General features: G+C 48.0%; 1 protein-coding gene across 1 annotated transcript in view; it reads left to right on the top strand.

The window, feature by feature from the left end:
- Positions 1-20,083, top strand: part of FES (FES proto-oncogene, tyrosine kinase) — an 85,119-nt gene extending 65,036 nt beyond the window's left edge. Inside the window, exons 14-19 of the mRNA XM_033920466.1 lie at positions 3,674-3,792; positions 4,771-4,865; positions 8,903-9,026; positions 9,303-9,460; positions 11,665-11,787; positions 19,513-20,083. Coding sequence (XP_033776357.1) covers positions 3,674-3,792; positions 4,771-4,865; positions 8,903-9,026; positions 9,303-9,460; positions 11,665-11,787; positions 19,513-19,655 — 762 coding nt within the window. The 3' untranslated portion in view covers positions 19,656-20,083. The remainder of the gene's footprint in view (positions 1-3,673; positions 3,793-4,770; positions 4,866-8,902; positions 9,027-9,302; positions 9,461-11,664; positions 11,788-19,512) is intronic.
- The last annotated feature ends 6,239 nt before the right edge of the window (positions 20,084-26,322 follow it).

Raw genomic sequence — 26,322 nt, 5'->3', positions numbered from 1 at the left:
AATTTAGCGACAGATATAGAAAAAGATCTTGCTGGTGATCTTTCCTTCCTAAAGATCCTGCCACGAAAGGATTGGAAAGGCAAGCACATAAATGTGGACAACCTCAAAGGAGAAGGGGCTGCCAAAGCATGAACACATTTAAAAAGTATGATTAAAATCTTAAAATGACTATGACACACAACAGGTAACCAATACAGAGACATTAAAGCGAGAGCGATATGTTCAAAACGTGAGAAACCCCCCAAAACTCTGACTGGTTGCAGGGCTTTAATAGTCAAATGTGGAAGACCTAAAAAATAACATTAGTATAATGAAACCACAGAAAAACATGTCTGCCTCACAGAACCAAAAACAGGTGATGTATCATATGTAACAATAGTCCTATACAGGCAGTCCCCAGGTTAAGAACAAGTTCCATTTTTTAAACCATTCTTAAATTGAATTTGCATGTAACTTGGATCCTGTACAGTACACAGTCTATAAAAACATTAAAGAAACAGTCATCAAAACAAAGTACTGTAGTTAAATAGAAAGAAAAGAGAGGAAGTTTACACTTACTTTGGTTCTTCATCCATCCCACTGTTCCCTCTCCACCTCCACATCCAACATTTCTCCCTCTTATCTCTCTCTTCCTCATTCATCTGTACCTCAAGCCTTTCCTACCACTATGTCCAATATTTCTTTCTCTCTCCCTATGCCCAACAATTCAAATGTGCACTGTCTCTCTTTCCCTCTCACTCAGACACCCTGCCCAATAAGTCTCCCTTTCTATTCCCTGCCCCATCTCAGCATCTCTTTCCCTCACTCCCTTTATTGTTAGTTCATGCTCCCTCCCTCCTTTCTTCCATCCTTTGTCCAAAGTTTGTGCTCCCTCCCTTCCTTCTGTGTCCCACCACGACCCTGCCTCTCCCTTCCTGTGCTAACACGTCCCTTCATGCTCCCTTCCTATCCAAACATGGCTCTCCTCCTCCCTTCCCTGTCCTAATGCGACCCTTGTCGTCTTTCCCTCTGTTCTGTGTCCCAAATTCATGCCTCCTGCACGTGTTTACCTCCTCTGGCCGGCTTCCTTCTCCCATCGTAGTTCTCTTTGCAAAGCTGCATCTGGAAGCCTTCCCTCTGACTTTCTCTGTTGATGGCAGTTATCTGGTTAGCAAGAAAGCCAACTGGATAACTGCCTTTGAATATCAATCCCGTTCTGTATATCGTAGTCATATATGTTTCTAGTGGTGTTATATGCGAGTTGTTGAAGAGTAGGCAGCTTTTAATTTTAAAAATATGTTTATTGAACCAATACAACCTTCAGTGTAATAGAGGCAATACAGGTGACATTCTGCTGGTGATTTTTAACTTTCTCCCCCCCACCCCCACCCCCACATTCCTCACCTGTGTTCACGTAAGATCCATAGAGACAGGCATACTGGTATCATATAAAGGTTCTTCTAAGACAGGGTTTGCAAAATAAATTGACAGATGTGTAACAACTCTCTTGACCACAGTGGCGTAGCGAGGGTAGGAGGCCCGGGGCATGCCCTTCTCTCCACCCCCCGATCTTCCCACACCACAACCGCACCCTCCCTCCCCCATACCTCTTTATGTTGAAACAGTTTTTATTGATGAAAACAAGGTCATTGACATACAACCAAAGAACAGACCAAAACAACCAAAGCAACAAAATAGAGCATGTCAACTGGTTCTATCAGCAAAACAATTTTACATGATAGCAGTCTTAACACCCAATCCCTTCCTATAGCTCCCCCTTATGTTAATACAAACAATTTTGATTGATGAGCCAAGAATAACACACAGCAAACAATACAAAAGACCAATACCAAAGCAGGTAATAAAGAGAGAGAACATTCCAGTCATCAAAAATAGCAGGTAAAGCCATAGGCCCCCTCCCCCACGTACCCCACCCAAAGAACCACCTCAAAGGCAAACAAGCATAGCAAGACCAACAAGATCAGGAATCTTGACTCTTATAGTCCCCTATCAAAACAGAGTCTAGAGAGGCGGGTCCCAGAAAACCCAATGAGAATCTTTGCCGGCCTGCTGTTTGCACCAGCGTTGGCTTTCCCTCTGACATCACTTCCTGGCCCCGCGACCCAGATGTGATTTCAGAGGGGAGCCAGGCTGGTGCAAGCAGCAGGCTAGAGAAGTTGCTCACAATGGTGATGATTTAAAGAGGTACCAGGGGGAGGGAGGAAGAGTATGGGGGGGGGGCGTAGAGGTGGGGTGCCTGCACCACCACCAAGATGGCACCCGGGGCAGTTCACCCCCTCTTACTATGCCACTGGTTGACCCTAACTAAGACATAGCCTTTCTCCATAAGGCTAGTAGGAGACTTGAACTCATAGAGCCAGATTCTTGAAAACCAGCATCCCAATGGCAGGCGGCAGAAGGTGTCCTACCACTGTCTGGCAGCCAAACAGGACACACGTTTAAAAAAAAAACTCTCTGAAACAGGATACCCACATTGTAGGCCTCTGGAGCACGTCTTCATAGACACGTGGCGATGCTTTAGCACACTCAAAGTGGGGCAGGGGCATGGCTTTGCCCAGAAGTGGCCTTTGTCGGACTTAAGCATCGCTACGCATCTACATAGACACGAGACAAGATACCTTAAATATAGACCTGCAAAACGATGGCCTACATTTCGGGCGTCTGACCAGGACTGTAGACACAATTCTCCTTTGGATGCCAACGTGTGATTGACATTGCATTGGCGGCTGCCTCTTAGGCGTCCAAAAGAGAATCGGGCCTTTATAGTGTCCAGTCTTCTGTCAAGAATTGTGTATCCATTGTCACTGCCACCGAGCACTGAGTAGGCAGCTTTTAAATGAAGCAGATAAATGAGGGATCATTTCTATTGCACTACTAGACATACGCAGTGCTGTTCACATTTACATGCAGGTACCTGTCCCTAGGGGGCGCACAATCTAAGTTTTGTACCTGGGACAATAGAGAGTTGGATAGGGTTACCACATGGCTACAGAAAAAGGAGGATGGATTGAAACATCAGGTTTTACTTCCACTGAAAGCAACGGAAGTAAGGAGGACAGATCCGGGTTTTACTTCCACTGAAATCAACGGAAGTAAAACCTGGATGTCTCAATCCGTCCTCCTTTTTCTGGAGCTATATGGTAACCCTAGTTAGATGACTTGCCCAGAGACACAAGGAGCAACAGTGGGAATTGAACCCAGTTTGCCAGGATCAAAACCTCTACTCCATGCAATGATTAGTAGTAGTAGAGGCTTGTTCCATCTGAGTTGTAGCCCAAAGATTTAGGAAGAAATAGCCAAACTTTGGTCATGACTGGGATGCTGACATTTGCCACCTCTGCTTTGTCACAACAAAGAGGATGGGGCAGGAGTCACACAGGGGGTGTTTCTGGCTCAGGGCGCTCCTGCTGGCTTCTTTATTTCACTGTAAAAGTTTTGAAGTATAATCACATATTAAACTGGCTAGCACATTTTTAGACCTTCTGGTTTGCAGCTGTGCTGTTATCCACAGACCTATTTGTGGCTGAGTGCTCTTACCATTACGCCTACCTGTATTTTCTTTGTCTCTAGTGAGCAATGGAGGGTTAAGTGACTTGCCCATGGTCACAAAGTTCTCTGTCTAATTGCAATGGAGCCAACAAATGAGTTGCTGTATCTGTCCCCCTTTTTTCAGGGTAATTTTGGAGAGGTATTTAGTGGACGTCTCCTCTCCGATAACATGCCAGTAGCGGTGAAGACATGCCGAGACACCCTCCCCTCAGACCTGAAGGACAGATTTCTGATGGAAGCCAGGTGCAGTCATTTTGAGAGTGGCTCTTTTGACTTTCCATTCAAAAGTTTGTTTGCCTAAAGGAAACAACATTGTGACTGAGGCAAAAGGTAAAGGGGTTTGATTAGAAACCCTTTCAAATTGAGAGGGGATACACCATGCAACTAACAGGTAGATCATTTAAACCAAATTGGAAAGCATATTTTTTTTCAGCTCTGGAATTTACTGACAAAAATATGATTATGGCTGGGGGAAAAGTCCATTCTTGACTATAGGGGGGGAGAGTGTGGCAGTGTGGTTAAAGCTACAGCCCCCATGGGAGTGGCTTTAGGTAACCGGCCAATTGGAGTCTTAGGCCACTCCCAGTGCATCCTGTTGGGGATTGTTTCAGGGTTTGCGGCAGGAGAGATTGGGCATCCCTCCTGCTGGCCGATTTGCGGTGGGGTTCCCTGCTGCAGGGAGATTAACCCTTGCCGCAATCAGCTCAGCATCAATGCAATTCTCTAAATAGCGCCTGTGACATGGACACTGGTTAGAAAATCGGGGTGGTTAGGTGGTTAACGGACAGACGCGATTCTGTATAGGACGCCCATGTGTCATTCTCAAAAGCCACTCAGGTGGCTGCTGAGACCGGGCGTCCTATACAGAATCAGGCCCTCAATCTCTGGTAACCAGAGCTGAGATTGTGATGCCATAAGACCTCATTCCACCAATAAGAGCCTACCTCACTGATGTCACAATGGCTCACTTTTATTACATACGAGGGGGTGCTGAAAAGTTCTCAGCCCAATCAACGTCCTAAATTCTGAGCTTCATTTTGCCACTGTGTTATCTTATTTCGTTATGAGCCAATTTACAGAAACAAAATTCTATGTTTTGACAATGGTTCAGATCATTGATTGAATTGTATCCACATCATTCTGTTCTGGGTTGAGCTGAGAACTTTTCAGCCTGACTCATTTGTAACTATTTCCTGTTTCTTTCCTTTGTTTCCTCTGCAGGATCTTAAAGCAGTATAGTCACCCCAACATCGTTAAACTAATTGGAGTCTGTACCCAAAAGCAGCCGATTTACATTGTCATGGAACTGGTTCAAGGTAAGTCTGATCCTTCTGTCTGAAATTCTGAAAACCAAAATTGACACTTCATTTATGTTTGAAGTGTTTAATGTTTGCTTTATTTTGAAATAAAAATGTCTGGTGCCAGTTTTTCTGACTTAACATTTACCATCCCCAAATCTGAAAGTTCCAAAACCCAAACTATGCTTGGTCCCAAGGATTTCGATATCTCCATATCCCAGACAGAAGTGTCCACAAGAACCCTCCCTTTCACTGCAGCATCCACTCAAGTCCTATTAAAACAGGCATCATTAAGATCGCCACTTTTATTTCAGTTCACCACTCCCTCTATTAAGCAAAATGAATACAAAAGAAGAAGTAGCAAAGCAAGGAAAGAGGCAACTTTATAGTAACCCACAGAAGAACTACTTTATGAACAAGATAAAAGAAAAAAAGGCCAGCTGCTCCATGCAATCTGTCTAGTTCTGTTTCTTGAAGCTGGCATTATCCCAGGACAAGCAGGTAGCATATTCTCTACATGTGGGTGACGTCATCCACGGAGCCCCGACGGGACAGCTTTTCAAGCAAACTTGATTGAAGCTTTCAAGTTTGCTGGTGCTGCACCACACATGTATGTGCCTTCCCGCTCCACTAGAGGGCGCATCCCCTCCTCGTGGTCTTCAGTTCTTAGTTTTCCACGGAGCCAGAAAGCCCTGTCATTTTTCTCTCTGTGTTTTTGTGCCTTTCTAGCACCGCGGCTTCTTGTGTTTTTTCTCTCGGAGTCGCTGTGCGTCTTTTTGCCTTCGGGTTTTTCTAAAAAAAAAAAAAAAAGTTTCATTTTGTACCGTGTGTTTGGCATCCGTGTGCTCCCGTATTGCCGTGGCTGACTGGCCTCGCATGGCCACAGCCGGTTTTTTCTTCTATGTCCCGGCCTCTTACCGGGTTTAAAAAGTGCACCCAGTGCGGTCGGCTGCTGTCGATCACCGACCCGAATCGGTGGTGTATCTTGTGCCTGGGGGCTGACCATCCAACTGACTCTTGCCCCAGGTGTGCTACTTTCCAGACTCGTGCCCTGCGTCGTCGTCGGGCCCGCATGGCTGAACTTTTTGTTGGTGACCCCTTGGCTCCGGACTCGGCCTCGACGTCGGCCACGGCCTCGATGTCGGCCTCGAAGACCTCAGCCCCAGCTGACCTCGAAGGGATTGATCTTGACCTCGAAGACTTCGGCTCCGGGTAAGTCCCCTCTTACTTCTTCAGGGTCAGCGCTGGCGAGGAAGCCAGCCTCAGAGTCTTCGGCCCTCTATGGTAGGAGTGCGCTCCCCCTGGCCTTGTCCAAGCCCTCCCCACCAAACTGGTAATCGCGGGCAGGAAGATGCACAATCCTCCTGCCGGAAAGCCCGACGACCCCCCCCCCAAAAAAAAACTATCCTCCCTCCCCCAACTAACCTTTACATGTTGGTCGGCTGGACGGGTCTTGCTGCCGTCCAGCCGACGGGCCCGCCCCTTCCCGGCCCATCCCCGCTAAATCTAAGGCCTGATTGGCCCAGGCTCTAGAAGCCTGGACCAATCAGGCCTTAGGCATAGCGGGTCCGCCCATCCCCACTACTCCTAAGACCTGATTGGCCCAGGCTAGGCACCAGGCTAGGCACCTGTGCCAGTCAGGCCTTAGGATTAGTGGGGATGGGCGGACCCATTATGCCTAAGGCCTGATTGGTCCAGGCTTCTAGAGCCTGGGCCAATCAGGCCTTAGATTTAGCGGGGGTGGGCTGGGAAGGGGCGGGCCCATCTCATTTCCACGAGGCGGGCCCGTTGGCTGGACGGCAGCAAGACCCGTCCAGCCGACCAACATGTAAAGGTTAGTTGGGGGAGGGAGGTTAGTTTTGGGGGGGGGGGTCGTCGGGCTTTCCGGCAGGAGGATTGGGCATTCTCCTGCCGCCGATTACCATTTTTGGGGGGAGGGGGGCTCCAGGGGGGTTCCAGTAGGAGGATTGGGCATCCTCCTGTTGGCGATGGGACAGGCGGCCGCAACTGTGGCCGCTATACATATTGCAGCAGGGAGATCCCTTGCTGCCATAAGTATAGCGGCCGCGTCTAATTTAATCCGATTCTCTAACCGGCGTCTGTACCTCTCCTGTGCGTCCTATACAGAATCAGGGCCTCTGAGCTAGACCTGTTTTAAGAGTGTCTAAGTATCAAAAAAGTGCCCAAACTGACCAGGGAGGGATTAACTAATGATTTCCCCATACCCCAGTGGTCACTAACCCCCTCCCACCCAGTAGCGTAGTAAGGGGGGCGAGGAGGAGGTCCGCCCTCGGTGCCATCTTGCTCTGGGCGTCAGTACCCCTCCTCCTTTCTGCCCCCCTTCCCACTCCTCCCATGCCGTGCCTACCCCCATACCTTTTAAACTTCAGCGCTAGCAACCACCAACTTGCTACCCATGTCAGCTTTGGTGCTATCTCTGACATCACTTCCAGGACCCACTCCAAGGAAGTGACATCATAGAGAGTGGCAAAGCCAACACAGGCAGTAAGTTGGTGGCTGCTCACCCTGAAGTTACCTGGATCTCCCCTGGAACCCTTTTTAAAAATTGATGTAACATTGGCTACCCTCCAATCTTCAGGTACTACAGATGATTTTAGCGACAGGTTATAGATCAGCAATTTCATGTTTGAGTTCTTTTAGTACCCTGGGATGTATAGCATTTGGTCCTGGCGATTTATCACTTTTTAACTTGTCGATTTGGCTCAATACATCATCCAGATTCACCAAGATTTCTTTCAGTTCCTCCACATCATCACCCTTGAAAACTATTTCCAGTTCAGGCAGATCTCTTACATCTTCTTCCGTAAAGACCCAAAGAATTCATTCAGTCTTTCCACTATGGCCTTTTCTTCCCTGAGCGCCCCTTTCGCTTCTTGATCATCCAATGGTCCACAGATTCCCTCATAGGTTTTCTGCTTCTGAGGTACCTAAAAAAATTGCTATGAGTTTTTGCCTCTTTTGCAAGTTTCTCTTCATATTCTTTCTTAGCTGTCTTTATCAATGCTTAGAAATCTAACTTGCCAGTGCTTGTGTTTCTTTTTATTTTCTTCATTTGGCAGTTTAAAAAATGGACGTTTCTCTATCTCCCGACTTTGGATGTCTTGCGGGAAACACCCAAGTCAGACTTAGACATCCTTTTCGAAAATGGCCCTCTAAATTTTTAAGTATTAAACCAAAAGTCGCTACCATGATTTTAAAATGAATGAGAGAGTGGATGCCGCACTCTGACCTCTATAATTCAGAAAATTAATTATTCCATGTGACCGTATAATATCTTTCTTTCACAAAACCTTTGACCAAGGAAAGCATCCTTCCCGTAATGCGAATAGAGCTTAGCAGATGAAGAAATACCTCATGGTCAATCAGGTCAAATGAAAGAGAGAGATCGAACCGTAATAGCATAATTTGAAAACCCCAAGATAAATGTACTTTTAAATCGTATATTAGAGCTCCCAAAAGAGTCTCCGTACTGAACTTTTAGGAAAGGCAGATTGAGTGTGTGAGCGAAAATTGTGAGTTTCCAAATAAGCCACCAATTGATTAGCAACGATATTTTCACGATACCATGTAATTTATTAGAAACCGAATGGCCCGAAAGTTGCTGTGATTTACGGTTTATTGTAGTTGGTATACTCAGTGGCATAGTAAGTGTGGTGGCGCCCCTTCCCTTTACCTTTTTTACTTCTCCGGTGTGAACAGCACGCCCAAATTGGTGTCCACTCACCCTTTGACGTCACTTCCTTGGAGCGGGTCCCAGAAGTGACATCAAAAGGAGTACCGATGCTGATGGGGGTAGCAACCTTGTGCCGGAGAAGAGGAGGGCCACACCCATAGGAAGACTGCACCGCAGGGCGGACCCTCCCCACCTGCACCCCTCTTACTATGCCACTGGGTATACTGCCCTTCCTGAAGTGTATGACTTGGAAGTTAACGATAACCCACTGAGCATCAGAGAAAACAGAGTGAAAGTGATTTCTCCCATTCTCTACCAGTGGCAAAATCATTCTGTAAACAGGATCCATTTCCTTTGATAGGTGGCGACTTCCTGACATTCTTAAGGAATGAAGGATCCCAGATGAAGGTGAAGGAGCTAATTCGGATGACTGAGAATGCTGCCGCGGGAATGGAGTATCTAGAAAGTAAACACTGCATCCACAGGTAAGCAACCTGCCAAACATTAGCCAAATTTGAGAAAAGGCAATGTCTGTATAACAGGAGCTCAAGATACTGCTGCCTAGAGCTTTGGAAAAGAAAAAGAGCCTGGTGTGGACATCATCACTTCAGTGGTAGAAAAATCTTTTGGGAAGAGTGAGTTCTAACTATGGCCCAGAAATATCAGAGAAAAGAGAGAAGTTAATTTCATCATGTGTTTGTAATGAGTACAACTAGATGGACCGTTCAGGTCTTGACGATGTTTTTGATTCATCATGACAGAGATCTGGCAGCTAGGAATTGTCTGGTCACAGAGAAGAACATGCTGAAGATCAGTGATTTTGGGATGTCAAGGGAGGAGGAGGATGGTGTATACTCTTCCACTGGGGTCATGAGGCAGATCCCAGTTAAATGGACAGCCCCTGAGGCCCTCAATTATGGTAACCAAACTTTACAGTTCTGTCTCTATTGCTCTCTGTTCTGCTTCTTCCTTCAGAGTCAACCTATTTTGCGTACACAACCCCCCAAAGCCAGAAGTCCATTTTTGAGGATTCCCACAAATGGACTGAAGAGTCCAGATATTTCTCTCCCTCCTTCCACACCTGCATCCAAAATAGTACCTTTTCTGGTGGGGATGCTAAGCCCCACCAGCGTCGCACCAGCAGCAGCACTTAATTCACTCAAGTCGGTTTGGACCACTAAGGCCGGTTTCCCCGCACATGCTCAGTAAGAACTGAACTGAGCATGTGCGAGAGAGCCAGAATTAGCATCTCAAGCGCACCTGCTGTATTAAATGTCACTGCAGGTGCGACTCAGGTAAAAGCTGATGTGCCAGTCATGAAAGCCAGAGGGGTCTTGAGTCAAAGGTTCTCGGTCCCAGCCCCCAGGTTCTGCTGCTGCTTTCCCCTCCAGTAAAAAGGATGATTCTGCTTTTGTTTTTTTACAAGTCAACAGCTCCCTTGTGTGGGATAGTTTGATCTTATTCCAGGGTCCCAAAAGTCTCTCATTTATTATGTGGAACCTGACAAAATGACCACTAATCTGTCTGTATTATGACATTCATAATAGTAGCAGCTAGAATATCTATAGTATCTTTTATACAAAGAGAAAATTGGTGAGGAGTGGACTATTGGTAGAGCTGTTGCCTCTGCACCCAGAGGTTGTGGGATCAAATCCCTGTGACCCTGGGCAAGTCACTTAATCCTCCATTGCCCCTGCTACAAAATAACTATCTGTATACAGTGCTCCCCCGCCATTTCGTGGTCCCAGTCATTCACGGTATTTTCCAACCGCTAAGGGGAGGCAGGAGAGGGCAGCCGGAATACCAGCGAGTGAAGGAAATCACTCGCGGTATGCTCCGACCGCCTCTTCCTGTATTAAAGTCGGGCCTCACCAATCAGGAGCTGCATGTCAAAGCAGCTCTTTAGTAAAGGAAGAGGCGGTTGGAGAATACCGCGAGTGATTTCCTTCACTCGCCGGCGCTCCGGCTGCCCTCTCCAGTTGCCCTCTCCTGCCTAAAAACCGTATTTGCGGTTTTTCGACATTCGCAGGGATTCCTGGAACGTAAACTCTGCGAATATCGGGGGAGTAACCAATCCAAACCTCTTTATCTCAGCAGACATTTGATGCCCTATGTTCCTTCAAGAACTTTAAGATCTATTAATCAAAACAATTTGATTATACCTACATTCGGAGAAATGTTTCCAGATCCCACTCGTAGTGCTATTTTTTCCATACAAGGGCCCAAATTATGGAATCTCCTTCCTAACCATCTGAGACTTCAGATCTCACACAATCTTTTCAAAAGAGACCTTAAAACATTTTTGCTTGTTGTTGCTTATTTTAAAATATTTTCCTTTTTATTCCTTTAATTAGTACTACCATAGGAGATTTCAGCTCTTCAGTTGGAGCACAAGAGACCATCCCTTTTGTGTCTTCCTTCCCTATATATATTGTAGTTCACCCCTTTCCCCACACTTTCATGTCGCGTCCCAACACAATTTTGATTATTTTATTTTATAGATATTGTATGTAAATCGCTTAGACATCTTTTTGATAGGCAAAATATCAAATTTTCATAAAACTTGGATCATCCATATCTGTTGGCATCCCTCCTGCCATTTTTTAGGGGTTCAGGGGGGGAGAATGGTGGCTCGGGGGTACCTGGCGCGGGGTTTTTTTTCTTCTTTTTTTTTTAATGGGACAGATTGTGCATGTGTAACACACGCATATCTGTGCCATTAAAAAAGCGCCCTAACAGCAGTGACAGGAGGCTGCTTCCCTTGCCACTGCTCTTAGGGCTCTGCACGTGTGTCGATTGCTCACTGTGCAAATCATTTGCATGCAAACTTGATAGCACATCGATCGCTGCTGGAGAATCAGCCAACAACGATCAAGTTGGTATCTTTAGTGCATCTATCCCTACATTTGCAATATTGATGTTGGAAGGGCCATCGAAATGTGTTTATCATGCAAATAGCACCTGATGTGTTCTATGTTTTAATATTCATCTGAATACAGTCGGATATTTTTCAGGGTAGTTACCAATAAGAGCAGGCTTCTTTCCCGAACTGGCTCCACAGGGAGTTGATCAGAGCTGCTTATTCCAGGTCTCATCTAAGAATCAAGTTTCTTCATTTTTCAGGGAGGTACAGCTCAGAGAGTGACATCTGGAGTTTTGGGATATTGCTGTGGGAAACCTTCAGCTTGGGGTCTAGCCCATACGCCACCATGAATAACCAGCAGACTCGAGAGGCAATAGAACATGGTAAGTACCTTCCTATCACGATGCACCTACTGTTACATTTTGGCCAGTCTTGGATTTCCGCCAACTTCATCCTGGTGCATTATGGGACCTGCAGCCAATTTCAATGGACAGAATCAGAGCCTAGAAATACTACAGTATGAGACTGCTGCTAGGGGCACTATCAGTGGCATAGTAAGGAGGGGGCACAGTCTTTGTAAGGGGCACAGGCACCCGTTCTCCTCTCCGCTGCTTCCCAACCCCCCTTCCACATGTGTGCACCCCTTCGCTCCCATCGTACCTCTTTAATTTTCCCTGTGCGAGCAGCATTACGAACTTGCTGCCCACATCAGTGTTGCCTCTCTCTGATGTCACTTCCGGGCCCCGAACCTAGGAAGTGATGTCAGAGGGATAGCCGACATGACGCAGGCAGCAAGTCTGTGCTGTTGCTCGCGCCTGGAAAATTAGAAAGATATGGGGGGAAAGGAAGGGGAATGCGTGCATGGCGGGTGGGGGGCAGAGAAGAGGGCGGAGGAGGGGCACCACTGACCCTTGCTACGCCACTGGGCACCATTTTGAGGGCAGCATCGCTCCTAGCTGAAGATTCTCAGGACCTCAGCAGATGTTCCCAGACCCCCACTCCCCAGATCCCTCAGGACCTCCCCTGGACCCCCAATGTTGTATAATGTAGCCATTGGGGGGGAAGAGGCTGGGAAACCATACATTCTTTAGCACTCTCCAGACCAGTAGAGGTTAATCATGACCAGCAGGTGGAGACTGAAAACAAAACTGTATAATAGTAAATAATATATTCCCTTCTCTATTCTCATCAGTCTACTTCAGTCTCCAGCACGTGTTGAGTGAGCTGTACCCATCTCCCTTGGTAGGGCTGTTGGAATTTGTTTAGGGGTTTCTAGTCCCTGTTTGGGGGTCCGTCCGACCTCGGGGGTGTCAAACCCGACGGGTCTCGAGCGGGGTCCCTCCCCCCACTTCCTCCACCTCCCCACATTTTTTAGAGGAGCCTCAGCAGTTAGCCTTGCCCCTGAATCAAGCAAGGCATATTGCTTTGAGAGCCTGTGGAGTCTGTTCTGTAAAAAAAAAAATCCTGAGGTAGTGCTAGTCTAAAGAGTTGTTTCCCTTTAATTTCACTGTATTTTACTGTATTTTTCATCTAACCGGCACTTTATTTCTAGCTAGGTCGCATATGGAGCAATGAGCACTTCACAAGGGAAAAAGTGCTCATTGTGCTCCAGACGCGAGGCATTCGCGGCCGGCCTGTGCAAGCAGTGTTCAGGCTGGTGGGGTGGAAGAGCTCTGTCGGTAGTGGCTGCAGGCACCCAGAGCTCCCCACCGATAGTGCCTCGCGGGCCGGCTAGGAGCAGTGAGGAAGCCCGGTCTTCTTCCACCGCCTACGGAGGAAAGAATAGATTGATTAATGTGAAATTCTGAAACAACTTTAGGCAAGAATTTAGGATGAGTATGGAGGACCACCTTGTCATAATGGAAAACTGTGAAGTTGTGGTTTATAAAATTGTTAATAAAATTTATTGAGGAAAAAAAAAACGGAACAGTGAAATTGAGTTCCTGCGGGTATGGGGAAAAATTTGTCTCCATGTCATTCTCTAGTCTAAATCACCATCTCTGTTTGTACTAAGATGATAAATAGCCTGTACCTATGCCTGGTGGAGAAAAATAAGCCATAGGAATAGGAGATGACCACTCGCAAATAGTTCATAAGGTAGCATTCATTATCCCAGGACAAGCAGGCAGGTATTCTCTCTAGTGGGTGACGTCATCCAACGGAGCCCCGATGCGGACATCTCACAAGCATACTTGCTTGTAGAAACTTTTAGAAGTTTCGAGTTGCCCACACCGCGCATGCGCGAGTGCCTTCCCGCCCGATGCACCGGGCGTGTCTCCTCAGTTCTTTCTCTTCCGCGGAGTTGAGAAGTTTGCCTTCGAAACTCTCTGCGCGAAGTTCCTTTACTTGTGCCTTCTGTGCCCGCGGTTTTGAGGTTTTTTTGGGCTCATTATCGCTGGCTTAAGTTGCATTTTCTTGTTTTGTTTTTTTTAAAAAAAATTTCTTTCGATTGTTCGACCGGGCAGGCCGTGTGGCCGCGGCCCCGCGGCTTCGATCTTGTGGCGGAGCTTTTTCAGCCTATGTCCCGGCCTGTTACCGGTTTTAAAAAGTGTGTCAAGTGCCGGCGCGCAATTTCGTTGACGGACCCTCATCGACGCTGTCTTGTGTCTGGGGCCTCAACATCTTCCAAAATCGTGCCAGCCTTGCTCCACACTTACAGCACGTGCGTTTAAGCGTCGCTGTATTTTGTGGGAATCGCTATTTAGCATGGAGGCGCCCCAGAGCTGCCCTCTTCGCAGAGCGCCACACCTTCGACTTCCACTTCAACATCTTCGGCCTCGAATCTGCTCAAGCCGGCCTCGTTCGTGTCGACTCAGACGCCTGCTGTGGTGCCTTCCGCTGTCTCAGGTCAGGTAGCGCAGCCTCCCATTCCTCCAGTGGTGCTCAAGGTGCCCAAGGCTTCTAAGTCCAAGCCCCCTGGCGGCCGAGTTAGCGATGTCCGTGCGGGAGGTGTCATTGCTGATGCGGATCCCTCTTTGCCGGCTTCGTTCCATGCCATGATGGAGAAGCGATTTGTCGAGCTCTTTACTAAGATTGGGCTGACGCTTCTCTCCCAGATCCAGCCTGGGCATGCAGAAGCCTCCCGCGAGGTCGAGCTGCCTCCAGTGCCTCCTCGGCGCACACTCTCGCTGCTGGGAGCAGAGTCTCGGCGAGTGTCTGGTCTGGCTTCGGGGCATGCCTCGCAAGGAGCAGAGTCTTTGCCCATGCCACCTTTGGAACCGATAACCTCAATGCATGACTTGCCTAGACCAGAGACTTCTTCCGCGATGCTGAGCCTCGAGCCTTGGGGAGCGCCTCGGGGGGTTTCGTCTCAGCCTCTGCTGCTTCGATTCACAGCCTCCAGTCCCATCTACTTGGTGGCTGCTTCGTCTGGGCTTCGCTCGCCTCGACGCTCAAGGCCTGCTTCTCGACACAGCTCTGGTCGTCGATCGAGGCATTCATCGAGGCATTCATCGAGACACGCCTCGCCTCATCGAAAGCAACCTTTTCTGGAGTTTTCCCCGGAATACTCGGCTCCTCCTCCTATGCTAGAACTCGAGGATTGCGGGGGTTCGTTCTCCCCTTGCCGGTCCTCGGCCTCGGCGGACCAGGCCGCCTCATCTTCTTCGAGCCCATCTCGAAGCCCAGCCCTGGCGGACCAGTTGTCATTCTCGTCCTTCCTGAGGCAGATGGCGGTGGATCTGGACATCACCCTGGATTCAGGTTCCAAGTTTTCTAAGGAATATCTGGAGACAATGCATCTTCCCCAACCTCCTGCTGAGTCTCTCCGTCTGCCTCTACATAAGCTTCTGGACCAGACTTTCATGAGATGCTTCGAGACCCCATACTCCATCCCTGCGGTCCCAGGGAAGTTGGATGCTAGGTACCGCACGGTGCACCATAAGGGCTTCGACGGGGCGCAGCTCTCTCACCAGTCCCTATTGGTTGAATCCTCCCTGAAGCGGTCTCATCCCTCCCAGGTCTATGCCTCCACTCCTCTTGGCTGGGAGGGCAAAACCATGGACAGATTTGGCAGGCGCATCTACCAGAACTCGATGATGGCTTCTCGAGTCCTGAATTACAGCTTTCATTTTGCGACCTACTTTGAGTTTTTTCTATCCATTCTTCAAAAGTTTTTGCCCTATCTGGACTCTCAGGCTTGCTTCGAGTACTCGGAGGTACTGGCGTCGTTGTCCCAACTCCGCTTGCAGATGATGCAATCGTCTTACGATGCTTTTGAACTCTCGGCCAGAGCTGCTGCGTGTTCGGTGGCCATGATATGCTTGGCGTGGCTTTGGACCATTGATATGGACCTGAATCTCCAGGACAGGCTAGCGAATGTTCCCTGTGCGGGAGCGGACCTTTTCGACGAATCCATCGAGGCGGCGACAGAGAAGCTGTCCAAACATGAAAAATCTTTTCAGTCTATTCTCTGCCAGAAGCCCAAGCCTGCTATCTCTCATCCGTCTCGTCCGCCTATGATTTATCAGAGGCGCTACTCGCCGAAGCAGGCCACCACCATCCGCCTGCCTGTGAAGAGGCAGCACCAGCAGAAGCCACAACAAAAACCTCAACCTTCTGCTGTCCACAAGGCTCCCCAGCCTTTTTGACTGTCTCGTAGGGAGCATAACTTCCATCGTTCTGCCCTCCCCGCTTTTTCCCATCGGAGGTCGTCTCCATCATTTTTACCATCGATGGACGACTATTACCACTGACCTCTGGGTCCTTTCCATCGTAAGAGAGGGATACTCTCTTCAGTTCCATCATGTTTCTCCGGAACATCCTCCAAGAGAATATCCTTCCAACTTAACCCAGACCGCCCTTCTTCTTCAGGAAGCTCAGGCTTTGCTCCGGCTTCGTGCCATTGAGCCGGTCCCTGTGGACCAACAGAACAGGGGTTTTTACTCCCGGTACTTCCTTGTTCCGAAGAAGATGGGCGACCTACGTCCTATTTTGGACCTCAGGGTGCTCAACAAGTTCCTGGTCAGGGAGAAGTTTTGCATGTTGATCCTGGCTTCCCTCTATCCCCTCCTCGAGCAGAACGACTGGTTATGCTCTCTGGATCTCAAGGAGGCCTACACTCATATTCCCATCCATCCGGCCTCCCGTCAATACCTCAGATTTCGGGTGGGACACCTTCATCTTTCTCCCTTTCGGCCTAGCTTCGTCTCCCAGAGTCTTCGCCAAATGTCTGGTTGTGGTGGCCGCAGCACTCAGGAACCATGGTCTACAGGTGTTTCCCTACCTCGACGACTGGGATACTCACGTGGGATCTTTAAGGGAGTAAATTCAGGGGGGGGGATACCTGGAATGGGCAGACTTGGTGGGCTATAGCCCTTTCCTGCCGCTTTTTTTCTATGTTTCTATGTTTCTATCAAGGATTCCACATCTCAGGGGGCTGTCCGGGCCACGCAGAGGACAATCTGGTTTCTACAGAGTCTGGGATTCGAGATCAACTTTCCCAAATCCCATCTTCAACCTTCACAGTCTTTCCCCTTCATCGGAGCTGTTCTGGATACTATTCAACTCAGAGCGTTCCTTCCTCCTCAGCGCCTGGCGGCTCTTCTTCATCTTTGTCACTCGGTCTCTTCTCGTCCGTCCATCTCGGCGAGACACATGATGGTGCTCCTGGGCCACATGGCCTCTACGGTTCACGTGACTCCTTTTCCCAGACTTCACCTGCGGATTCCTCAGTGGACCCTGGCTTCTCAATGGTCGCAGATCTCCGACCCTCTGACTCGTCACATTCAGGTCACTCCTGCTCTGCTGCAGTCGCTTCGCTGGTGGATGCTCTCTTCCAATCTTTCCAGAGGTATGCTGTTTCACACACCTACCCATCAGAAGGTCCTCACGACCGACTCCTCGACCTATGCTTGGGTGGCTCATCTAGACGGTCTCCGCACCCAGGGCTATTGAACGAGTGCGGATCGTCTGTGCCATATCAATCTCCTGGAACTCAGGGCGATTTTCAATGCTCTCACTGCTTTTCAGCATCTACTTCACGACATGGTGGTCCTCATTCATACAGACAATCAGGTAGCCATGTATTATGTCAATAAGCAGGGAGGCACGGGATCGGCCTCCCTCTGTCAGGAAGCTCTGAAAGTTTGGGATTGGGCGATTCGCCACAACGCCTTCCTCAAAGGTGTCTACATTCAGGGGGCGGACAATGCCTTGGCGGACAACTTGAGTCGTCTTCTCCAGCCTCACGAGTGGACTCTCCATTCCACGCCCCTTCATCAAATCTTCTCCCTGTGGGGAACGCCTCAGATAGACCTCTTTGCAGCTCCCCACAACTTCAAACTGCCTCAGTTCTGCTTCAGGATCTACACTCCTCATCGTCTCGAGGCAGATGCTTTTCTTCTGGACTGGGGGAATCTCTTTCTATATGCGTTTTCTCCGTTTCCTCTCATTCAAAAGACTCTGGTCAAGCTCAAGTCCGACTGGGCCACCATGATTCTGATTGCTCCTCGGTGGCCCAGACAACCTTGGTACTCCCTCCTTCTGCAGCTCAGCAGCAGGGAGCCCTTCCTTCTGCCAGTGTTTCCATCTCTGCTTACGCAGCATCAGGGATCTCTGCTTCATCCCAACCTGCAGTCGCTACACCTGACAGCTTGGTTCCTCTCAGCGTAACTCACCTTCAGTTTTCACCAGCTGTGCGGGATGTTTTGGAAGCTTCAAGGAAGCCTGCTACTAGACAATGCTATTCCCAGAAATGGACTAGATTCTCTACTTGGTGTTTTTCTCAGCACAAGGAGCCTCAACATGCCCCCTTGTCCTCTGTTTTGGACTATCTTTTGCACCTGTCTCAATCTGGCCTCAAGTCTACATCGATCAGAGTCCACCTTAGTGCAATTACTGCTTTCCATCAGCCTCTTCAGGGGAAACCTCTTTCTGCACATCCTGTGGTCTCCAGATTCATGAAAGGACTTTTCCATGTCAATCCTCCCCTCAAACTGCCTCCTGTGGTTTGGGACCTCAATGTCGTTCTTTCTCAGCTTATGAAGCCTCCATCTGAACCTCTTAACAAGGCTCCTCTGAAATTTCTCACTTGGAAAGTGGTGCTTCTCATTGGCCTCACTTCTGCCCGTCGGGTAAGTGAACTTCAAGCATTGGTTGCGGATCCGCCCTTTACAGTGTTTCATCATGACAAAGTGGTCCTTCGCACTCATCCCAAATTCCTCCCCAAGGTGGTCTCGGAATTTCATCTGAATCAATCCATTGTTCTTCCGGTGTTTTTTCCGAAGCCGCATTCTCATCCTGGAGAATCAGCTCTTCACACTCTGGACTATAAGCGTGCTTTGGCTTTCTACTTGGAACGCACCAAGCCTCACAGAACTGCTCCTCAACTTTTCATCTCCTTTGATCCGAATAAGTTAGGACGCCCTATCTCTAAGCGCACCATCTCCAACTGGATGGCGGCTTGTATCTCTTTCTGCTATGCCCAGGCTGGATTACCCCTTCACAGTAAAGTCACAGCCTATAAGGTCAGAGCAATGGCAGCCTCTGTAGCTTTCCTCAGATCGACACCGATTGAGGAGATTTGTAAAGCTGCCATTTGGTCCTCGGTTCATACCTTCACCTCACACTATTGTCTGGATACCTTCTCCAGACGGGATGGACAGTTTGGCCAAACAGTGTTACAAAATTTGTTCTCCTAAATTGCCAACTCTCCCACCATCCCATTGTGGTAAGCTTGGAGGTCACCCACTAGTGAGAATACCTGCCTGCTTGTCCTGGGATAAAGCAATGTTACTTACCGTAACAGTTGTTATCCAGGGACAGCAGGCAGCTATTCTTACGTCCCACCCACCACCCCATGGTTGGCTTCTCTGCTAGCTATCTGAACTGAGGAGACACGCCCGGTGCATCGGGCGGGAAGGCACTCGCGCATGCGCGGTGTGGGCAACTCGAAACTTCTAAAAGTTTCTACAAGCAAGTATGCTTGTGAGATGTCCGCATCGGGGCTCCGTTGGATGATGTCACCCACTAGAGAGAATAGCTGCCTGCTGTTGGATAACAACTGTCATGGTAAGTAACATTGCTTTTCAGAAGTTCTTCTATTCTTATGCAGGCTTTTGGTTAACCTTATTCTCTGAACTAACCTAGCGCTTCTCTTCTCATTCCAGGTGAACGTCTGCCCAGCCCTGCTCAGTGTCCAGATGAAATTTACAGTTTGATGCTGTGCTGCTGGGAATACGACCCGAGGAAACGTCCAAGTTTCAGCACGGTCCACAAGGAGCTCACTGCCATTCGCAAAAAGTTTAAATAAAGTGTCAAATGAAGACCTGATGACTTTCAATCCCACTCAGATTCTTATAAGAGGCGGAGACTGCCGTCGCTAGAACCATCAAAAACAGACGCAAGTTCCCAGATCTCTCCGCTGCTGTTCCAACATTTCCCACCTATCAAAGATTGTGAATGTTGTGGAGTCACACTGAAGTGCAGGCGAGAATGTTTACTCAGGTAGCCTTAACTATGCCTTTGTTGGATCCTGTGCTGCCTACTTAGAATGAGTCTTCTATATTAGAAGGTGTAAAGTGGGACAGTCGGTCCTTTCTAAATAAGCCCCATTATGAGGAGAGAATGTGGCACAGTGGTTCAAACCACAGCCTCGACACCCTGAGATTGTGGGTTCAAACTCACACCGCTCCTTGTGACCCTGGGCAAGTCACTTAATCCCCCCATTGTCCCAGGTAGATTAGATAGATTGTGAGCCCACCAGGAGAAGACAGGGAAAAATGCTTGAGTACCTGAATAAATTCATGTAAACCATTCTGGGATTTTAAAAACTAACCCTCTCCCCCTTTCAATATCGAGCCTATGGCATTCAGCTGCTGCTCAGATAGTGCTTCGGAAACTTTTTTGCTGTCCTACGTTGTCTAAATAGGACTTCTATTTGACTCTGCTAGTCCACCCCGGCACCATCCAGATCGTGCTGAAACACCCTGTAAATATATTCAACAGTATAGTTTACAATTGAGATTTAGACAAAATGAAACAAAATTTAAATGCTAAACACCTCTCTCTAATATGGATTTATCAGCCCTGTGAACATGGAAATGAGGATGGCCTGGTTTAAAGACTGTCACCGGTGGAGCAGTTTCCTTAACCTGGTCATCTTATTGTGCCTTTATGATGAAAGGAGAAAGGAAGGTTATTAGACAACATCTTCCGCTTCTGAAAAAAAATCTGTAATAAACTAAGGACTGATGCAATAAATTGTGCAAGGTGAGTGTTATGGGTACAGATGCAGGAGCGAGTTTTGCGCAGAAGCCTAGCTACATAAAGGTTTACATCAGACTCCGCATATTCCAATCGGTGGTAATGAGGATAACAACATAAATCTTGATTTATATACCACAAAAGTTGTTCGATTCTAGGCGGTTTAGAGAAGAAAGGTGGAAGAGAGAATATTCAAATAGTATAGAACACAGAGAGGGAAGTTAAGCAGGGCTTTATAAGGAGGGTGATAAATAATAAAGAATGATCAGAATCTTAGAGCAACAACTTGGAATCGAGAGTCAATTTAAACTGGTCCAGATACAGAGAAATGAGCAGAATGCTGGGGTTTTTAATGTGAAGGCGAAGCTCATTTCTTTAGCACTCTCCAGACCAGTAGAGGTTAATCTTTACGAGTGGGCATATATCCAATTATGACCAGCAGGTGGAGACTGAAAACAAAACTGTGGAATAGTACATAAGAGAAACCTTTCCCTATTCCTATCAGTCTTCTTTCAGTCTCCAGCAGGTGTTGAGTGAGCTGTACCCATCTCCTTTGGTAGGGCTGTTGGAATTTGTTTAGGGGTTTCTAGTCCCTGTTTGGGGGTCCGTCCGACCTTGGGGGTGTCAAACCCGGCGGGTCTCGACCGGGGTCCCTCCCCCCACATTTTTTTTAGAGGAGCCTCAGCAGTGAGCCTTGCCCCCTAAATCAAGCAAGGCATATTGCTTCGAGAGCCTGTGGAGTCTGTTCTGGAAAAAAAAAAATTCTGAGGTAGTGCCGGTCTACAGGGTTGCTTCCCTGTCAATTTACTGTATTTTTGCACTAACCGGCACTTCTTCTAGCTAGATCGCATATGGAGCAATTGTGCCCTTCTCCGGGGGAGTGGGACACAATTTGGTCCAGCTGCAAGGTATTCGCAGACAGCCTGAACTCGGCGGTTTGGGCCGGTGAGGTGGTGGGCGCTCCGTCGGCAGCAGGCGTCCAGAGCACCCCGGCCTTAGTGCCTCGTGAGCCAGCTGAAGGCAGTGAGGCAGCCCGGTCTGCTCTTACTACCTCTGGAGGGATTCCACGAACCGCCGACGGTAGGGGAGAAAGGATTCCCTCTCAGCTGATTTTTTCAACAGCTGATGCTGACTTGTGTGCTTTAGCATCTGGGACAGTTTAGGTTTCCCAGCCGCTACAGGCCCTGGAGGGGTTATTTTTGGCGGGATCTACGCCATTTTGACAGACCCCTCCATTTTGTCTGCAACCTCAGGTGACCTTCCCCCCTGAATTGCAAACACAGGGGCAGGTTTCAGCAGGGACCTCCTGCTGGGGCAGGGAGTCCCTGGGGAACCCCGGGGTTTTTTCCCCCAATTTAATTTCTTTCTTTGTGCAGACAGTTGGGGGTCCCACGTGCGCCTGTGGAGTTTTGGGGGTAGTTTCCTTCCACACCCCCTATGGCTTTGCCTCCCTCTTTTCATTTGGCGTCCCCTCTTCCTCCTCCCTCATCCAAGCGTCCGCGGGGGGCTTGGATTGCGGATTGGTGGTCGGACCAGCGTGTTGGCGTGGATGAGGACCTGGTTGCTTTGGCGGGCTTCCAGGATCCTCTAGAAGTGATGGCTGCTGGCAGCGGGGCGTCGGGTTTCCCACCTTCCAGCGCAGAGGCGTCCATGGTGCGCCTTTTATTCAGAGGGATGCGTTTTTAGACCTGATTTAGTAGGTTTCCTCAGTGCTGCATTTTTGAAGTTGCGCCACCGGAGACACCGCATATGGGGGCCACTCTGCTTCAGGGGGTCTGTCCTGTTTCCTGCTCTTTTCCTGTGTATCAGGATTTTCATGATATCGTGCTAGCACAGTAGAATACGCCGTTGGCGTGCGCCTTGGCTCGTTGGTATCCCATCCCGGATGGGGGATAGAGCTACCTTAATTTCGCCAGTTGTGGACACGGTGGTCTCGGCGATTGCTAAGCAGCAAACCGTGCCTGTTGCGGGCGGTTCGGCCCGTAGGGTCTCTGAGGAGCATACATTAGAGACACTTAAGCAGAATTTTGATGTCTCTGCATTGGGGGTCCAGGCGGCTATTTGTGTGGGGCTTGCACCGTGTTTCGGTGGTCTGAGCGTGTCCTGGATCGTGAGTCTGATGACTGGTCCTTAGTGGATCAAGAGGTTGCGAAGATTAAGATGGCTGCCTCGTTCCTCTCGGATGCTCTTTATGACTTGGTGCGGCCTGCGGCTAAGTCTGGGGCTTTTGGTGGCTGCGTGTCTTACCTTGTGGCTTTGTGCTTGGTCAGCAGTGCCGTGTCCAAAACTGAACTTCCAAAATTTCCCTTTTGGAGTTCGTTTTTATTTGGAGAGGACTAGATAAGTTGGTTCAGACTCTGACGGACTCCAAGGTGCCCCGTCTGCCTGAGGACCGTGCCCGCCCAGCATCACAGGGTGGCACTGCCCGAAGGCGTCTGCTGGAATTTCGCAAGTTTCACCCGGGGCGTGGGGCTGCTTCTTTCCAGGCTTCCGGTTTTTCCCCGGGGTCAGTTGGCTCAGTGCATGCAGTCCTTTGGGGGGGGCCGGTAGGGGGGCTGGGAATCCCCCCACCGGTTCCCCTGCTGCCTGTTCTGCACGATGGCCCCCTTTGGTTTCAGTGGGTGCCTGCCTGCGCAACTTGTTTCCCGAGTGGGCCGAGATCACGTCTGATCAGTGGGTCCTGGTGGTGGTCGGGATGGTTATGCTCTGGAGTTTGCCCACTCTCTGCCAGATCATATCTAGCCGCTCCGTGTCAGGCAGCATGGGAGACGCCTCCAGTCGACATTTGTAAGGCTGCGGTTTGGTCTTCCTTGCATTCCTTTGTCAGATACTTTCGGGTAGATGTTCAGGCGCGTCGGGACACGGTGTTCGGTGTGCGTGTTCTGGTGTCAGCCTTTCAGGGGTCCCGCCCATGTGAGGGACTGCTTTAGTACGTCCCATTCGTAAAGATTAACCTCTACTGGTCTGGAGAGTGCTAAAGAAGGAGAAATTAGGTTCTTACCTGCTAATTTACTTTCTTTTAGCTTCTCCAGACCAGTAGAGGTCCCCACCCTGTCTGTTATTGTTGTGTTGGGGCTGTTGCATGGGCAGTTTTGTTTTTTGCTGTGGGTTCTAGTATTTTTCTAGGGCCGGGGAGAATTAAAGAACAGCGGCTGTGGCTCGGCTGGCGAGCTGTGGGCTCATTTTCCTTCGGGTATTTCTCCTCTGCATTTTCCAACAGCATTTGGGTATGTTAGTTGTTACTCCTGTTCGGAGTATTGTTTATTTCTGTTTTCCGTTCTTGGTTCTGCTTGGCCATTCGGCAGACTGATGAGAGTAGAAAAGGGAATATATTATATACTATTCCATAGTTTTGTTTTCAGTCTCCACCTGCTGGTCATGATTGGATATATACCCATTCGTAAAGATTAACCTCTACTGGTCTGGAGAAGCTAAAAGAAAGTAAATTAGCAGGTAAGAATCTAATTTCTCTTTTTCAGCAATTGCGTTAGTTGAGATTTCATACCTGTTTCTTCTCTTTACTGCCTGCAAGAGAGACTGGCAACTTTTCTTTTCTGTTCCTGAAAAAGCATAAAGGGAGTGTCAATTTATCAGACTAGACAGTGAGGGTAGATAATAGAAATACATTCATTTAAGAAAAGAGGAAAGAATAAAACATAAAGTAATGTGCTTGTCTTTCCTTTTTCAACAATTCACCGCGAAGCTACATCAAAATGTATTGAAAAGCATCATTAAAAAGGCTGCTCTTATGGCATCATCCTGCTGTTGTCCTCCATTCTGTAACACCGCCAACGCTTGAAGGATGTCGGTTATGTTTGCATTACTGCAATTGCATTGCATTCTTCAATAGAGAGAGTTGGTTTGTTGTTTTTTAAAAATATTCTTGGTTGCCCAGAGCTTCACATTCATCTGTGCATGGGTTGAAATGTTTTCTCTGCACGTAGTAAAAAAAGCTGTGTGCACAGAATAACATTCCAGTGCCCGTGCAGACGAGTGTGCATACTTGTGCATAAGTTCTAGCTGCCACAAGCACACAACTGTGTGCCCTTTCTGCGTGGATCCTCTTTGCATACATTTTACTGCATCAGCATGCACAAACTTGGCATCACACTTATGTAAGAAAGCCGTGCACTAAGCTAGTATATGACTGAAATGCAAGCTTCCACAAACTAAAAATCCAGGGGTCAATGCAGTCAGCCTTCTTCCCCACCCCATCCGCATACCTTTTTATCTTCGGCACGAGCAGGGTCCACTTCCGCAGTCTCTCTGATGTCATTTCCTAGGCCCAGGTCCTGGAAGTGACGTCAGAGGACGCGCCAAAGCTGATGCACCTACATCATGGCTGCTCGTGCTGAAGTTAGAAAGAATACGGGGGAAGGGAAGGGGCACGCGCGTGGCAGGGGGAGGAGTGGGAAGGGGGTGGAGAGCAGGAGGGGTGCCAGTGCTCCCCCCACACACATACCCCCTACTACGCCACTGAATGCAGTAACAGAAAATGAACTGAACCCTACCTATATAGCATATTTGTCTGTTTGATAATAGTATGTCATTTTAATTATGAATGTTTTCTTGTAACTCACTCAGCATTGTAAGATGTTAGCGAGTAAAAAAAAAATTTTAAATAAAAAATAAGTATACCTACAAACACCCATTTTAAGATTACCAACATGTGTTTCTTCTTTGTTTACAAAGGCCAGTCAATTTGAAATACAGTATAATGTGAATAGATGTAGTATATAATTGCAATATTTTGTTTAAAAAAAATCAATAGAAGTTGTTTTGTACTGCAAATCATGTGGCACATATTTTTTAAACATCAGTTTGGAAAAAAGACAGATTATTTCCGATTGCAAGTAATTATGTTGACAGATTTTAAAGATGTGTGACTGCAATAAATTATTTTGTGCCTCAACAAAAACTGCTGTTTGTTTCCTTTTGAACTTCTTTTGTATTTTCGCTCTCATTCTTCTTTTGGACTTTTTGAAACTTTGGAGGAGAAGGAGAAGATGAGTTAAATTGAGCATAATGCAATGAATTAACATCCGAGGGGGCGCTGAAAAGTTCTCAGCCCAACCAAGAAGAGAATGACGTGGATACGGTTCAATCAATGATCTGAAATGATGTCAAAACAGAGAATTTTGTTTCTGCAAATTGGCACTTAACGAAATAGGATAACACTCTTTTCAGCCACAGTGGCAAAATAACACTCAGATTTTAGGGAATTGGTTGGTTGAGCTGAGAACTTTTCAGCACCCCCTCGTAGTAATATAGTAAACAGAGAAACATGATGGCAGATAAAGGCCAAATGGCCCATCCAGTCTGCCCATCTGCAGTAACCATTATCTCTTCCTCTCTCTAAGAGATCTCACATGTCTATCCCAGGCTTTCTTGAATTCAGACGCAGTCTCTGTCTCCACCATCTCTTCTGGGAGACTGTTCCACATATCTATCACCTCTTAACTTCATCCTATGCCCTCTCATTCCAGAGCTTCCTTTCAAATGAGAGACTCGATTCATGCACATTTACATCACGTAGATATTTACATTACATTACATTAGGGCTTCTATTCCGCCATTACCTTGCGGTTCAAGGCGGATTACAAAAGAATTATCAAGGATGTATTACAAAAAGATCTTCCCAAAAAGATATCTGGTCATTTTCAAAGATAGTAAGAAATGAGTATGGTTATTTGTGTAGGGTAGTTGGCTTTAGT

This window comes from Geotrypetes seraphini, chromosome 14, assembly GCF_902459505.1.
Source record: "Geotrypetes seraphini chromosome 14, aGeoSer1.1, whole genome shotgun sequence".
In the NCBI taxonomy this organism is placed as follows: Eukaryota; Metazoa; Chordata; class Amphibia; order Gymnophiona; family Dermophiidae; genus Geotrypetes; species Geotrypetes seraphini.
This window is presented reverse-complemented; position numbering and strand designations above follow the sequence as displayed.